General features: G+C 35.2%; 1 protein-coding gene across 1 annotated transcript in view; it reads left to right on the forward strand.

The window, feature by feature from the left end:
• Positions 1 to 9450, forward strand: part of ZFYVE16 (zinc finger, FYVE domain containing 16) — a 42407-nt gene extending 32957 nt beyond the window's left edge. Inside the window, exons 14-18 of the mRNA XM_006775477.2 lie at positions 996 to 1076; positions 3485 to 3647; positions 4617 to 4722; positions 5893 to 6060; positions 8278 to 9450. Of these exons, the coding sequence (XP_006775540.1) occupies positions 996 to 1076; positions 3485 to 3647; positions 4617 to 4722; positions 5893 to 6060; positions 8278 to 8439 (680 nt within the window). The 3' untranslated portion in view covers positions 8440 to 9450. The remainder of the gene's footprint in view (positions 1 to 995; positions 1077 to 3484; positions 3648 to 4616; positions 4723 to 5892; positions 6061 to 8277) is intronic.
• The last annotated feature ends 4213 nt before the right edge of the window (positions 9451 to 13663 follow it).

Here is a 13663-nt window from a genome sequence, read left to right on the forward strand (position 1 = left end):
CTAGTTGCCCCCAACTGCACCCCTGCTGGCCTGGTCACCCCTCACTGCCCTCCCTGCCAGCCTGATCGCCCCCCCCCCCCCCCCCTGCTGGCCTGGTCATCCCTCACTGCCTCACTTCAGTCATTTGGTCGCCCCTCACTGCCCCCTCTGCCAGCCTGGTCGCCCCACACAGCCTGTTGTTCAGTTGTTTGGTCGTCCCTCACCAACCCCCCTGCTGGCCTGGTCGCCCCACGCAGCCTGCTTGTTCAGTCATTTGGTCGTCCCTCGCTAACCCTCTGCCGGCCTTGTAGCCCCACGCAGCCTGTTCGGTCATCTGTTTGGTTGCTATGGCCCCGGGCTCTTTATATATATAGATACTGTGAATAACATTGTATCCGTTCCATTAATTTCTGAAAATGGAATTGGTGCATAAAAGAATACATTTATTTGTAATTTTAGTAGATAATTATCAAGTTGTTTACACAGAGATTGTTGATTTATGCTCTCACTAGTAGTGGATGTTCAATTTCTCACACTCTCCCTGACACAGACACAAACATTTTATTATTTTTAATATATTTTTAAAATTGATTTCAGAGAGGAAAGGAGAGGGAGAGAGAGAAAGAAACATCACTGATGAGAGAGAATCATTGATCAGCTGCCCCTTGCATGCCCCCTGCTGGGGATCAACCCCGCAACCTGGGCATGTGCCCTGACTAGGAATTGAACTCAGGACCCTCCAGTTTGCAGGCCAGTGCTCTATGTCCTGAGCCAAACTTGCTAGGGCAACATAAACATTTTAATTAATACAACTGTCCATCAATTATTAGATATAACCATTAACTTGAATGCATTATTTATCTTATTTATTAGCTTTCTAATTTTAAGTGGTGTGGGCATGGCATTTATCAGGTACTTAAAATGTGCCATGCTCCACATTATATATTTAGCAAATATATTATAACCTAAAATAGAGCAGGTTAAAACATAATTGTTGTATTTTTTTTTTTTATCAGTGACAGGTGCAAGTTTTGTAGTATTCAATGGAGCTCTAAAATCATCTTCAGGATTTCTTGCTAAGTCCAGCATAGTTGAAGGTAGGAGTTTCATCTTTAAGATTGTTTTAATGTAAAAATGTGAAGTTTTCTTTTTGAAACTGTATTTGATATTTATATAAAAGGATATATGTAAGTTATGTCATATTCTCCAAAGTACCACAAGCTTCTGTGAAATCATTCTGCAGCCCAAAAATTAGAACGTGATCAATATTTGGATCTATTTACACCTTCTTCTTTCTCTCTCCAAAAATTAACTACCAGACTGAATACTGTTTATCATTCTCTTGCTTAATTTTTTTACACTGTATAAAAATATGCCTAAATAATATGTTTATTTGGGAGATTTATAAGATTGATATCATTCTCACACAGTCTTATGGAGCTCATTATTTTCATGCAATGTTATGTCTCTAAAATTTATCCATGTTGTTGCCAGCAGCTATGACTTATTTATTTTCAATGTTATTAAATATTTTATTTTGTGAATGTGTGACTATTTATCTTTCAATCATGAACATCTGGGTTGGTTCTCTGTTTTTGCTATTATGAACAATGGTGCTAGTAGCATTCTTGGTGTGTGTCGACATTGGGCACGTGCCTAAGAGTTTCTCTGGAGTATATCTCCAGGAGTAGAATTTCTTGGCTGATAGATTAGAAAATGTTTAACTTTACAAGATATTGCTAAATTATTTTCATTATTTAAGATTTCCTGTTGATCTTCATATTCTCCAAACTTAGTTTTATCAGACTACTTAATTTGTGTCAATCTGGTAGGTATCTCTGAACATGGTCATAATTAGCATATCCCTATTAAGTAGAGCTTCTTACAACATATTTATTGGACATATATGTTGTCTCTTCTGTGCAATGCCGGTTCACATCTTTTGTCCATTTTTCTGTTGTTTTGTATATTTTTCTGATTTATAGTTGCATAGTTTTCTATATACTGTAGATTTCCTACACCATTTTATAGTGTATTTTTAATAGAAAGTCTTCATTTAAATACAATGTAATTTATTAATCTCTTATGGTTAATGTTTTTTATTTAAGAAATCTTTCCATCCTGTGGTTAAAAAGATGTTCTCCTGTTTTGTCCCAAAAGATTTAAAGCTCTGCCTTTAATATGCATGTATCAATCAGATAGGGATCCATTGACATTTTTTTGCATTTGAATAGGATTTGATCCAGCATCAGTGATTCAGTTCTCCCAATGAGAGAGGTTTTTTACTCACACCAGTCAGATAGGGATCCATTCACATTTTTTTTGCATTTGAAAGGGATTTGATCCAGCATCACTGATTCATTTCTCCCAATGAGAGAGGTTTTTTACTCACACCAAATGTGTGGATTTTTCCCCTCACATCAGTTAATTTTCTAGTTCTCTGGCACCAACGGGTGTCCAACAATTTAGTTCTGACATTAACCACCCAGAGTTAGCACAGACCCCGTAGGTTAAGGGCTCAGTCCCACGAGACTGCCCCTCACTTTAGATACCAATGAGAGGTCTAGGGCCTCTTATACTTCTAACTGGCTGTAAATCAGAGGATCCTACTACCTCTTCCTCAGGTTGGTTCAAACATTTGCTAGAATAGCTTACAGGACTCAGAAAACACTTCATTTATGTTTACAGGCCTATAATAAAGCATTTATAAAGGATATGACTTAAGAATAACCAAATGGAAGATAAGCACAGGGCTAAGTATGGGGAAGGAGTCATGGAGATTCCATGCCCTCTCCAGGCGTACCACCACCCTTCCTTCACATCACCCTTCTAACACCTTGATGTGTTCCCCAACACAGAAGCTCCTTGAAACCGGATATTTGTGGATTTTTGTAGAAGTCTCATTATATAGGCATGCTTGATTAAATAAACGGCCATTGCTGATTGAACTCAACCTCCAGCACTCTTCCCCAGTTCTAGTCCAATGACACAAAGTGACCCTTATACAAAGTCTTTTGGTGCCCCTTCTTCTTTGTCTTGACCTCAGATTCAAGGACTTTCCAGTCTATTATTTCTGGCTTCTTAAGCCAGTAGGACCATTGCTGGCTTAAGACTTTGCCTGGGCAACTTTGGGCTCACTTGTTGAATTTTCCTACAGGGATCATGGTATTGCATTTCCTACTGTCTACTACTGAAACAGTTGCCTCATACATTTTATTTAGTTTTATGGTTGGTTATTATGAAAGAGTTAGTTTAGTATCATAGCCAGAAATGGAAAAGTTTTAACCATTCATTTAAAAAAAATTATTTACCATTAAAAAATTAATCCTTTGTGAAATAGTTTTCTTATTTCCTAATAAAAAACAGCCATTAAAATGATTTAACAGATGATTTTTAAATATTTTCAAATAACAAAATACATTTGTATTTTGGAATAAATTTTATGGCTTAGACATATAAATTGATATTTAGTAAAATAAATATGAAACATAACTCTCATTTTCAGATGGCTTAATGGTGCAAATAACTCCAGAGACCATGGATGGCTTGCGGTTAGCTCTACGAGAACAAAAAGACTTTAAGATTACATGTGGGAAAGTTGATGCTGTAGACCTGAGAGAGTATGTGGACATCTGCTGGGTAGATCCTGAAGAAAAAGGAAACAAAGGGTAAGAACTTTTTGTTACTAAAATGTAATTGATTTGATGGAAAGGGGCAGGATAAAAACATGTTGTTAATATAAAGAAATCTTTTATGAATAAATATGAAATTATACCATGAATTTCGGTGCTTATACTTTAATTATTATATTCAGTCTCTTTTTCAAACATATGCCTAACCAGACTCATGTATGTTTTCTTGGCCAGGATGCTGTCAATTATTGAAGGGTGGTCAATTGGGAGGGGGCCAATGGCAGTATGTCCATTGTGTAGCAGTGTGGGCTTGATGCAAGACACTTTTCCTGTGGTAGGGTACCTATTTTTGTCAAGTAAGTAAAGGAGTCCCTTTGGATGTTTATTCTATTTTATACTGACTCACTGTAAATACAAACAACTGAATTTAATAATATATACTTTAGAGGCCTTACAGAATATTACTGCCATTCATTCCTTCCTTTTTTCAATTACCCATTTTGTTTCTTTTCTTTTCTTTCTCTCCTCTCCTCCCCTCCCCTCCCCTCCCCATTTTTTTACAGAGAGGAAGGGAGAGGGATAGAGAGCTAGAAACATTGATGAGAAACATCAATCAGCTGCCTCCTGCACACCCACCACTGGGGATGTGCCTGCAACCAAGGTACATGCCCTTGACCGGAATCGAACCTGGGACCCTTCAGTCCACAGGCCGACGCTCTATCCACTGAGCCAAACCAGTTAGGGCAAGACTAAGATATTTTAAACCTCAGGTATGAATTGGGCATATGAAAAAGTAGGTAAAATTTGCTACACATCAAGAAATCCTGGTAAATGAATATAAACTAGTTTTAATTATTTTATATGCAATTGAGATACCTTACTGCTGTTTTAAATTTATAGCTTTCATAATTTTTCTCCTTATTCCATTTATTCAAATTTAATAATTCATTTCATAAGAAGCATCTTAGTAGTAATACTTCCTTTGTATTTCATTTTATTCTATAGTGTTATTAGTTCCGTGGATGGAATATCGTTACAAGGATTTCCAAGTGAAAAAATAAAACTGGAAGCAGATTTTGAAACTGATGAGAAGATTGTAAAGTGTACTGAGGTAACTGCAAAAGAAAATGCCTTCCCTTTACATGCTGTGTTTAGATATGGTTTTTGTTTTTTTTTAACTGGGAGATTTTCCACTTCTCAGCCTCTGAATGTTTAAGTACAGTGTATTACACTTTTTACATTATATCTTGAGACACATATTTCTTACCAGGCTTCCTTTTACAATGCCAAATTTGGTTTTCCGTAGTATTATTTATTTCAGGCTATTATATGACAGCACTGCCTGCCAGCTCACAGTTAAATTTTGGCAGCATTTCCATTTCTGTTTATAAAGAAATATATTGTTTGATCATATTATTTTCATTTTTCTCTTATTTAACAAAAATTAAAAGATTTTGTTGATGTCAATTTATAATCACATATACAAGTTATTTTTAAAAGCTTCTTTTATTTTAAGAAGGGGATATGAAATTATACAGTAGACCTCTAAACCCTTAGTCTACCTCCATACTCACCCTCTCTCTACCTCCCAGGTCAGACAATCAGTGTTACTTACTGCGTATGTATTCTTTGTGAATTTTATGCATGCACAAGATAGAAACTATAGAGAATATAGAAATTGTAGAACATTATTACTTTTTTCTATCTTAACTTTATTAAAATGTCCTTACAGGATGGTAATCTTACAGGGTTGATTCATTAGTACCCTTCTCTAAACTGAGTTAACAAGGCTCAGTTGCTACAGGTTAACTTTAGGCAAAAATAGCTAAGTCATTTCCAAATTCCATAACCTTTGGTTTTAAGTTAACTTATAGTATAAGTCATGGTTTGTTTGTGTGTTTAGATCATGGTGTGTATGTCCATGTGTAATGCTCATATATATATTGCTCTTAAGCTAATGAATTTCATGGCACTAGCATTAGAATTTTATTAACCCCTTCCCCGGCAGAAACGTGTATACTCGTTTTCACAAAATGTTCTTTTTCAGTCGTCGACGAGTATACTAAGAAAATATGGTAAAAAAATATGGTTTATAGGAAGACGAGTTACAAACTGTTTTCATAACCAGCATCAAAAATACTATATAGAACCAAAATAAAAAAAAATTAGTCTGAAAAAGAAACGTTTTTAACAAAAAAATTGTTGGGGAAGGGGTTAATAAAGTTGAAATGAAAGTAGCAATTGTTGCATTTTTAAATCATGACTTGTTTCCTAATTTCAGGTGTTCTACTTTCTAAAGGACCAGGATGTATCTATTTCAGCAACTCGTTATCAGTTTGCAAAAGAAATAGCCATGGCTTGTAGTGCTGCACTGTGCCCTCACCTGAAAACTTTAAAGAGTAATGGGATGAATAAAATTGGCCTCAGAGTTTCCATTGACACTGATATGGTGAGGCATGTTTTTGCAATGTATTTTCTAAATGAATTTATCATATATTAAAATAATCAAAAGGTGTTTCTTTAACCTTTTATTTTGGGATGAATGAAGACAATGAAAATTTGTTGAACATCAGTTTGTGTACACACTTCATGTTGATTATCTCCTTTATTCTCCACAATGGGTCAGCAAACTTTTTTTGTAAAAGGCTACACAGTAAATATTTTTGGCATTGCGGGCTGAATGATTTCTTTCAGAACTACTCAGTTCTTCTATTATAGTGCAGAAGTAGCCCTAGATAGAATGTGAACTAATAGGTTCGGCTTTGTTCCAATGAAACTTTGTTATAAAAAACAGTGGGCCGATTGGCTTTCAGGCCATAGTTTGATGACCCCCTACTCCACAACAATGCTTCCTGTTTTTCAGTTTATTATTCTGAATAGATTCCATATTCATACGATTTAAATTTAAATACACTTTTTATGTATATAAAAGTGTATACATAACAGTACAACTTTATTGGACATTTCCAGAATACAGCATTCTGATTGTAGTCTATGTAATTGGCGCCTTAACTTCTGGCTACAATGTAAATGATACCCAGTAGAGTTGTGTAAGGTAATAGACTTGGAAAGATCGCCTTCCATCCTCATCTCCAAACCCTTTTGTCCACCTCAGTACTCCCTCTTATTCTTCCTGGTGAGGCAATCAAATGATACCCATTTTTATGTATTCTTTGTGATTTTATGCATGTACCAGCAAATAAGTGTGTGTCCTTTTCATTTCCCCCTTTACACTGTATTTTTTTAACCTTGCTTCTTTAACTTACTATACCTTAGAGATATTACACGTTGCAAAGTAGTAGTTTATTATATACTAGAGGCCCAGTGCATGAAATTCATGCACTCGGGCGGAGATGTCTCTTATCCTGGCCTGTGCCCTCTCGCAGTCTGGGAGCCCTTGAGGAATGTCCGACTGATGGCTGAGGCCCACTCCCCACATGGGCCTCAGCCATCAGTTGGACATCCTTAGCGCGGCTATGGAAGTGGAAGAGGCTCCTGCCACCACCGCTGCGCTTGCGAGCCCTGAACCCAGCTCAGAGCTTCTGGCTGAGTGGTGCTCCCGCTGTGGGAGCGCACTGACCACCAGGGGGCAGCTCCTGCATTGAGCATCTGCCCCCTGGTGGTCAGTGCACATCATAGCAACAGGTTGTTACGCTGTTTGGTCGATATGCATATTGGCCTTTTATTATATAGGAAGTGTACTCTTATTTAACTAATTCTTACACATTTTTTATGTACTGATTGATACTTAGATTATCCACAATATTTTGCCTTTGTGTAAGTGTGAGTATATCAGAAACATTCTTAGAAGTAGAATTGTCTGGTCCGAAATGTACTCAATAGGTATTACCATACTGTCTAAAATAGAGGTTATACCAATTTATATTTTTATCATAATTTGTGAGAGCATTCTTTCCCCTCACGTACTTATCAAAGCAGTATGTAATCAAACTTTTGAACTTTACCAATTTGATAGGTAAAAAATAGTACTCCAGTATTATTGTAATGCACATTTCTGTTTCCAACATCCAGTATAATAAATTACAAAACAGTTTCTTCTTTAGAATGGTTTATCTAAATATGAATGAGTTCAAAAGCTGAAGATTTGCTTTTCTTCAGCGGGATGTGTTGTACTCAGAGTTCTTATTGGAAGGAACTTATATTTTCATCTCACTGTTAAAAGTTCCTTTTTCAAGGAAATATCTGATATTTGTGTGTTATTTGAGTAAGCACTGTTAATATTTCTTTAGGCAAATTAAAATGTAACTTTCATCAGCAACATTAAATTCAAATATTAAATATGCAACAACAAAAATATTTTAAAGTAGATTATTTTTATTAATACCATGGGGTTTGTATTTAAGTTATGTTGTTAATCATTCAAAATCTAGCCCTTCCGTGTGTTTACATGTTCATTGAGAAGAAACTTAAAGTACGAATTAGTGGCAATTTTTTTATTTTAATGATATATGTGGGAGGAACAATTACAATTTATGTAGTAGATGGATAAAAATATAGGAGAATATTTTATGAATAAAACGTCAATTATTTTCTTAACATGCTTAAACTGGATATTTTTAATTTAATTATTTTTACATTCATCTGCTGAGCTAAACAAGATTGCACACTTTCTAGGGTTGACTTACCAAGATTTTTTTTTTTCCAGGTTGAATTTCAGGCAGGATCTGAAGGCCGACTTCTTCCTCAGCATTATCTAAATGATCTTGATAGTGCTCTAATACCTGTGATCCATGGTGGAACATCCAACTCTACTAGTTTACCATTAGAAATAGAATTAGTATTTTTCATTATAGAAAATCTTTTTTAGTGAAAAGATATTAATGAATCATATTATTTATATTGCAAACTGATTTGTTAAAACTAACTCCAGCACTAAAGCTAAAATGCCACAAACACTAAAAGTAAATATGTTTAATGCTTGAAACACATAGAAGTTTTGCTTTATAGGCCGGAATGATCTTTTTAAAATCATTAGCACAATTTCAATCTCTAAAAACTTAATGCGATCTAGTTTTTGAAGATTTACACTTAAAAAATACTAAAAAGACAAGGATTACTCCTTCAAGAAATTTGTAGCATTTGTTGTGTTATTTAAATGCTACGCCAAAGTATCTGCACTTAGTAATACCTCTTTATGCCAAGATCGATTTTAATGAAGGCTCTTTTTCAGATGTAACCTTATAAAGGGAAATATCTGTTTTCTGTATATGCCAGTTAGATTGCTGGTTTCTAAAGTCTGTTAAAAATATACTTCAATAGCACAGACCAGTTTCCATATTAGACTTAATATGATGTTCTTTGAATAAGGCAAACAACTTATTTGTATAATTGGAGTGGAGACCTACCTCCGTGACTAGATAAACTCTGATTGTTTGGATTAAAATCAGAATTTTCCTTTTTTTCTTCTCAAATTATTCCATATATGGTTTTGTCTTGATTAAATGGGTATTCTTAAAATAACTGTGGGTGCTTCAGGATACTGTGCTTCTGTAATTTAAGTATATTGTTTTTATAGCGAGAACATGTGATTTGGTATGTGTTTTATAAATCTTTAATAATTTATAAATAGGCAATATTTTTGTATTGCAGTACATTATTTTTCCTCCTTTCTTTCCAAAGTGTACCACTATATTTGCCACTTATATAAAAAGTGATTGACGACAGGCCAGATGACCCTTGAAATAGTTATTATGTAGCAATAAATGAAGCATGAAACAGATTTTTATTACTTTGCCTTTAAACCTTACAAGTTTCTTGGCAAGTTCACATGTTTTCATTGACACTAATGTATTTATTATAAACTTTAATGAACTAATTACTTTTGCATATTTTAAATTCTTTATATGGTAGTTATTTTTTATAACAGAATATTAACATAAGTTAAATTCTATGTATTTAAAACTATTACAGAACTTTCCTCTTTACTTCAAACAGCAAAATAAGAAATGTTGTGTTGAAAAAAAGAGTAATGAGTGTATTGTTAGTCCTGTCATTTAAGTTATATAAAATATAATCATATTTTGATGCTTTTTTAATTCTTAAGTGGAATATATATGTTTTTGTATAAAAAACTTGTATATCTCAAGAAAAAGAAATTATACTAAAGAGCCCTGTTTAAGAAAAATATTTAGGAAGTATCTTAACTTGAAGACCAAAAAACGGTTAAACTCAGGAACTGAGGTCTTAGGTTAGGAGAGGCTAAGAATTTTAATCAGATTGGTCATATGGTTCCTACTAAATCACATCTGTAGTACTAGCCAAAGACAGTATGGAGGAGAATATCAATCGTATGGGAGTAGCTACTTCAAAAACAGTGTGAAATGTTGCAAATATTAAATAACACATAACTTGTGAAATTAATTGCAATAGTATAAGTTAAAAGCAATCACATATCAAACTCAATTTATGTTTTCTTTCTATAGTGTGTTTATTTTGCAATATAAATTATTGCACAATCTATAAATACTGAATTTAAAATAACCAAATGGTGGAGGGCTCTTCCATGATGGGATAGCTTTTTTGGTTTGTTTTTTTAAATCTACATTTCATAAAAATTGGAATTATGTGCCTTTGGAGGCACCTTTTAAAGTATTCTTTATAGTCCTAGCTGGTTTGACTCAGTGGATAGAGCGTCAGCCTGTGAACCAAGGGTCCCGGGTTAGATTCTGGTCAAGGGCACATACCTTGGTTGCAAGCTTCTCCCGGGCCTGGGCCCTGGTCAGGACTCCTGTAGGAGGTAACCAATCGATGTGTTTCTCTCACATCGATGTTTCTGTCTTTCCCTCTACCTTCCACTCTCTCTAAAAATCAATGGGAAAATATCATCGGGTGAGGATAAAAAGAAATTAAATAAATAAAGTATTCTTCGTAGAGTATGTCTCTGAATGCATTTGTTGCTTATTTTGGTCATGTTCTTCATATTTTTAAAGGTGAAAAAATAGAAATGGTTCTTTGTACTCACTCTGCATTGATCTGTTTTTGGTCTTATGCCTTTTACTAGTAATACTACTCTCTGAATTTTGAAATGTGAAAGAAAATCTAGCTATTTTATGCAGCCATCGAACAAACTTTGCATATATATACTTGCTATCTGCAGAGCACTTTATTAGCCTTCACTGGTTGAAAGATGAATAAATAGTTCTTTCCCTCTTGGAGCTGAATGTGTGAAGCAGATCATTGACAAAGTTAAAGTAATTGTTACAATAGAAATATAGATCTAATCTAAGTGGTTGGAAAACAACCCAGGAGGATAACTATACCAATAATGAGAGGCAACCTGAGAACCTGTTAGATGGTGGGCACTAAACTTGTCTAGCCAAGAAATGAAGATCTAAAAAGTAATATGTAAAAAGACCAAACTTTCCCTCATCAGGCAATTTACTTTAAAGAGTCGTTTGTGCTCTAGCTGGTTTGGCTCAGTGGATAGAGCATCAGCCTGTGGACTAAGGGTCACGGGTTTAATTCCAGTCAAGGGCATGTACCTTACTTGCAGGGTCCTCCCTGGCCCTGGAACCCTGGTCAGGGCTCCTGCAGGAGGTAACCAATTGATGGGTTTCTCTCACATCGATATTTCTCTGACTTTTCCTCTCTCTCCCACTCTCTAAAAAAAAGTCAATGCGAAAATATCCTTGGGTAAGGATTAAAATAGTCTTTTGTGTTGTGTGAATGTCTTACCTTAAAATTTAATTATTATAAAAGTAGTAAGTAGCCTGATATGGTATCTCAAATGCCCAAGTTTGTAACAGCTTCGATTTAGATATTGTTTCATAAGTAAATAACAGAGCTTTTCTTTTTTTAATAGCAAGCATAACTTTACTCATTTTTAAACAATATATCTTGAAATAAACCATAAACCTCCAAACCATGCTAGGTTTTAATTTTTCTTTGTGATTACAAAAACGTTCCATATATGTACATGATTCACATATCAGAAAAAACTTATCAATATAAGTTTTGCCTGTCAACTTGTATGCACATACCTTGTTCTTCCCACTCTCCATACTCAACAGATAATCATTTTTGTTAGTTTCTTGTGTATCTTCCTAAGTTTGGGTACAGTAATAGCAAATACATACATATATTTTTTTGCCTCTATATATTTTTTAATCTTCACCAGTTATGTTTTTATTGATTTTAGAGAGTGAGGAAGGGGGAGAGAGAGACATGGATGTGAGAAAGAAACATTGGTTACCTCCCGTATGCATCCCAGCCAGGGATAGAACCCACAACCTTTTTTATGTAAGGGATGATGCTCCAACCAACTTACCCAGCTGACCAGGGCTCCTTTTTTTATACAAATGTAGCATACTATTTATACTGAAGAACACAATTTCAATTATACTTCAATTACTTTGAATTATGTGGTTATGTTTAGAATCTTAAAAGACTGCATTGCTTCTTACTTTTCCTCCGTAATTGATAAAAGCATCTTATTGCAGAAAGGCAAGAAAATCCATTATTGAAATTATAACCATATGTTTCAGTGGGAGGGTTATTTTCTCTTAAAATTTTCATTACTAAAACACTTGCATGGTTATTTTTTATTTGATCTTTATTTAAAATCTTTGTTTTTTCTACCAGGCACTAAGCCTCACCATCTAAATTTATCTTTTACCACTTAACACATTTATTTTTACATTATTAGTAGCTTTAAATATTTACATTCTGTGTTTGGGATTTAGCTTGGAATGATACACAATTTAACACCTTTTGGGAAATATTTTCTGCATTTGCATAGATAAAATTGAAACCATGTTTTCATGCTTTTTATGAGTGGAGAAACAGGTCTAATTCAAGTGGTTTATTATGAACCTCTGAATATGATAAAGGTTTTCTCTCTTTGGTAAAATAAGGTGCTTGAAAGCCTCCAAGAAAACCCACAATGTTCCATGCATCCTGGTATTCACACCCTTGTGTAGTCCCCTCCCACACTGTACCAGTTGGTCTTTATGACCAATGGAATATGGTAGAAGGAATGGGATGTCATTTCTACGATTATGTTATAAAAGACTGGTTTCCATCTTTGCTGCATTTCTCTCCACCCTCTTTCATCCTTTTCTCTCCCATCTCCTTCCCTCTCTGTCTCTTTCTCCCTCGCTATTGGATCATTCCTCTTGGGGAAGCCATTTGCCGGGTGTGGGCAGCCCCATGGAGAGGCCCACTTGGCGAGGAATTGAAGTCTGACAACAACCACATGAGTGGAAGTAGATCCTCCAACCCCAGTCAAGCCTTCAAATCACAGCTCCAGCCAAAACTGCAACCTCATGGGAACCACTCAACTAAGCCACTCTCAGATTCTTGAATTTCAGCGACTGTGTAAAATAAACATTTGTTGTTTTAAACTGATGTATTCTAGTGATTTATTTATATGCAGCAACAAATATGAGTTAACAAATAGACGATACCTTTATTTTTAGCAGCTGTAAGTAAAACTGGCGAAAAATGATAAATTGCTCTGACTGCAAATTATCACCATTTATGGATTCCATGCCAAAATGGTAATGTGTGCTAAAAGCAGAGAACACTAAAAGAAAAAGTAGGATTTGGCCATGTACAAACAGATGCAATTACGGGAAACTTCCTGTTTCTGGAAATTACATGCTAGGATATTTAGATCATGCTCCTGCCAAAAACAACTAAAGCTGATTTAGATACAAAAAATCACCTTAAGCCCTGACTGGTTTGGCTAGGTGGATGGAGCGTAGGCCTGCAGACTGAAGGGTCCCGGGTTCGATACCAGTCAGGGGCATGTGCCTTGGTTGCGGGCACATCCCCAGTAGGGGGTGTGCAGGAGGCGGCTGGTCGATGTTTCTCATTGATGTTTCTGACTCTATCCCTCTCCCTTCCTCTCTGTAAAAAATAAATAAAATGTATTTAAAAATAAAATAATATCTTAGTCTTTTAACAGAAAAGCTGTTCTTAAACATTTGGAAGCTGAGTAGTGCAAAATCTCCCACTTAAAAAAAAACAAAAACCACATCCAAGCCCAGCATGTAAAGGGAAGGCATTTTCTTCGCAGTTGCCTCAGTACA

Source organism: Myotis davidii, unplaced genomic scaffold (assembly GCF_000327345.1).
Source record: "Myotis davidii unplaced genomic scaffold, ASM32734v1 scaffold44, whole genome shotgun sequence".
In the NCBI taxonomy this organism is placed as follows: domain Eukaryota; kingdom Metazoa; phylum Chordata; class Mammalia; order Chiroptera; family Vespertilionidae; genus Myotis; species Myotis davidii.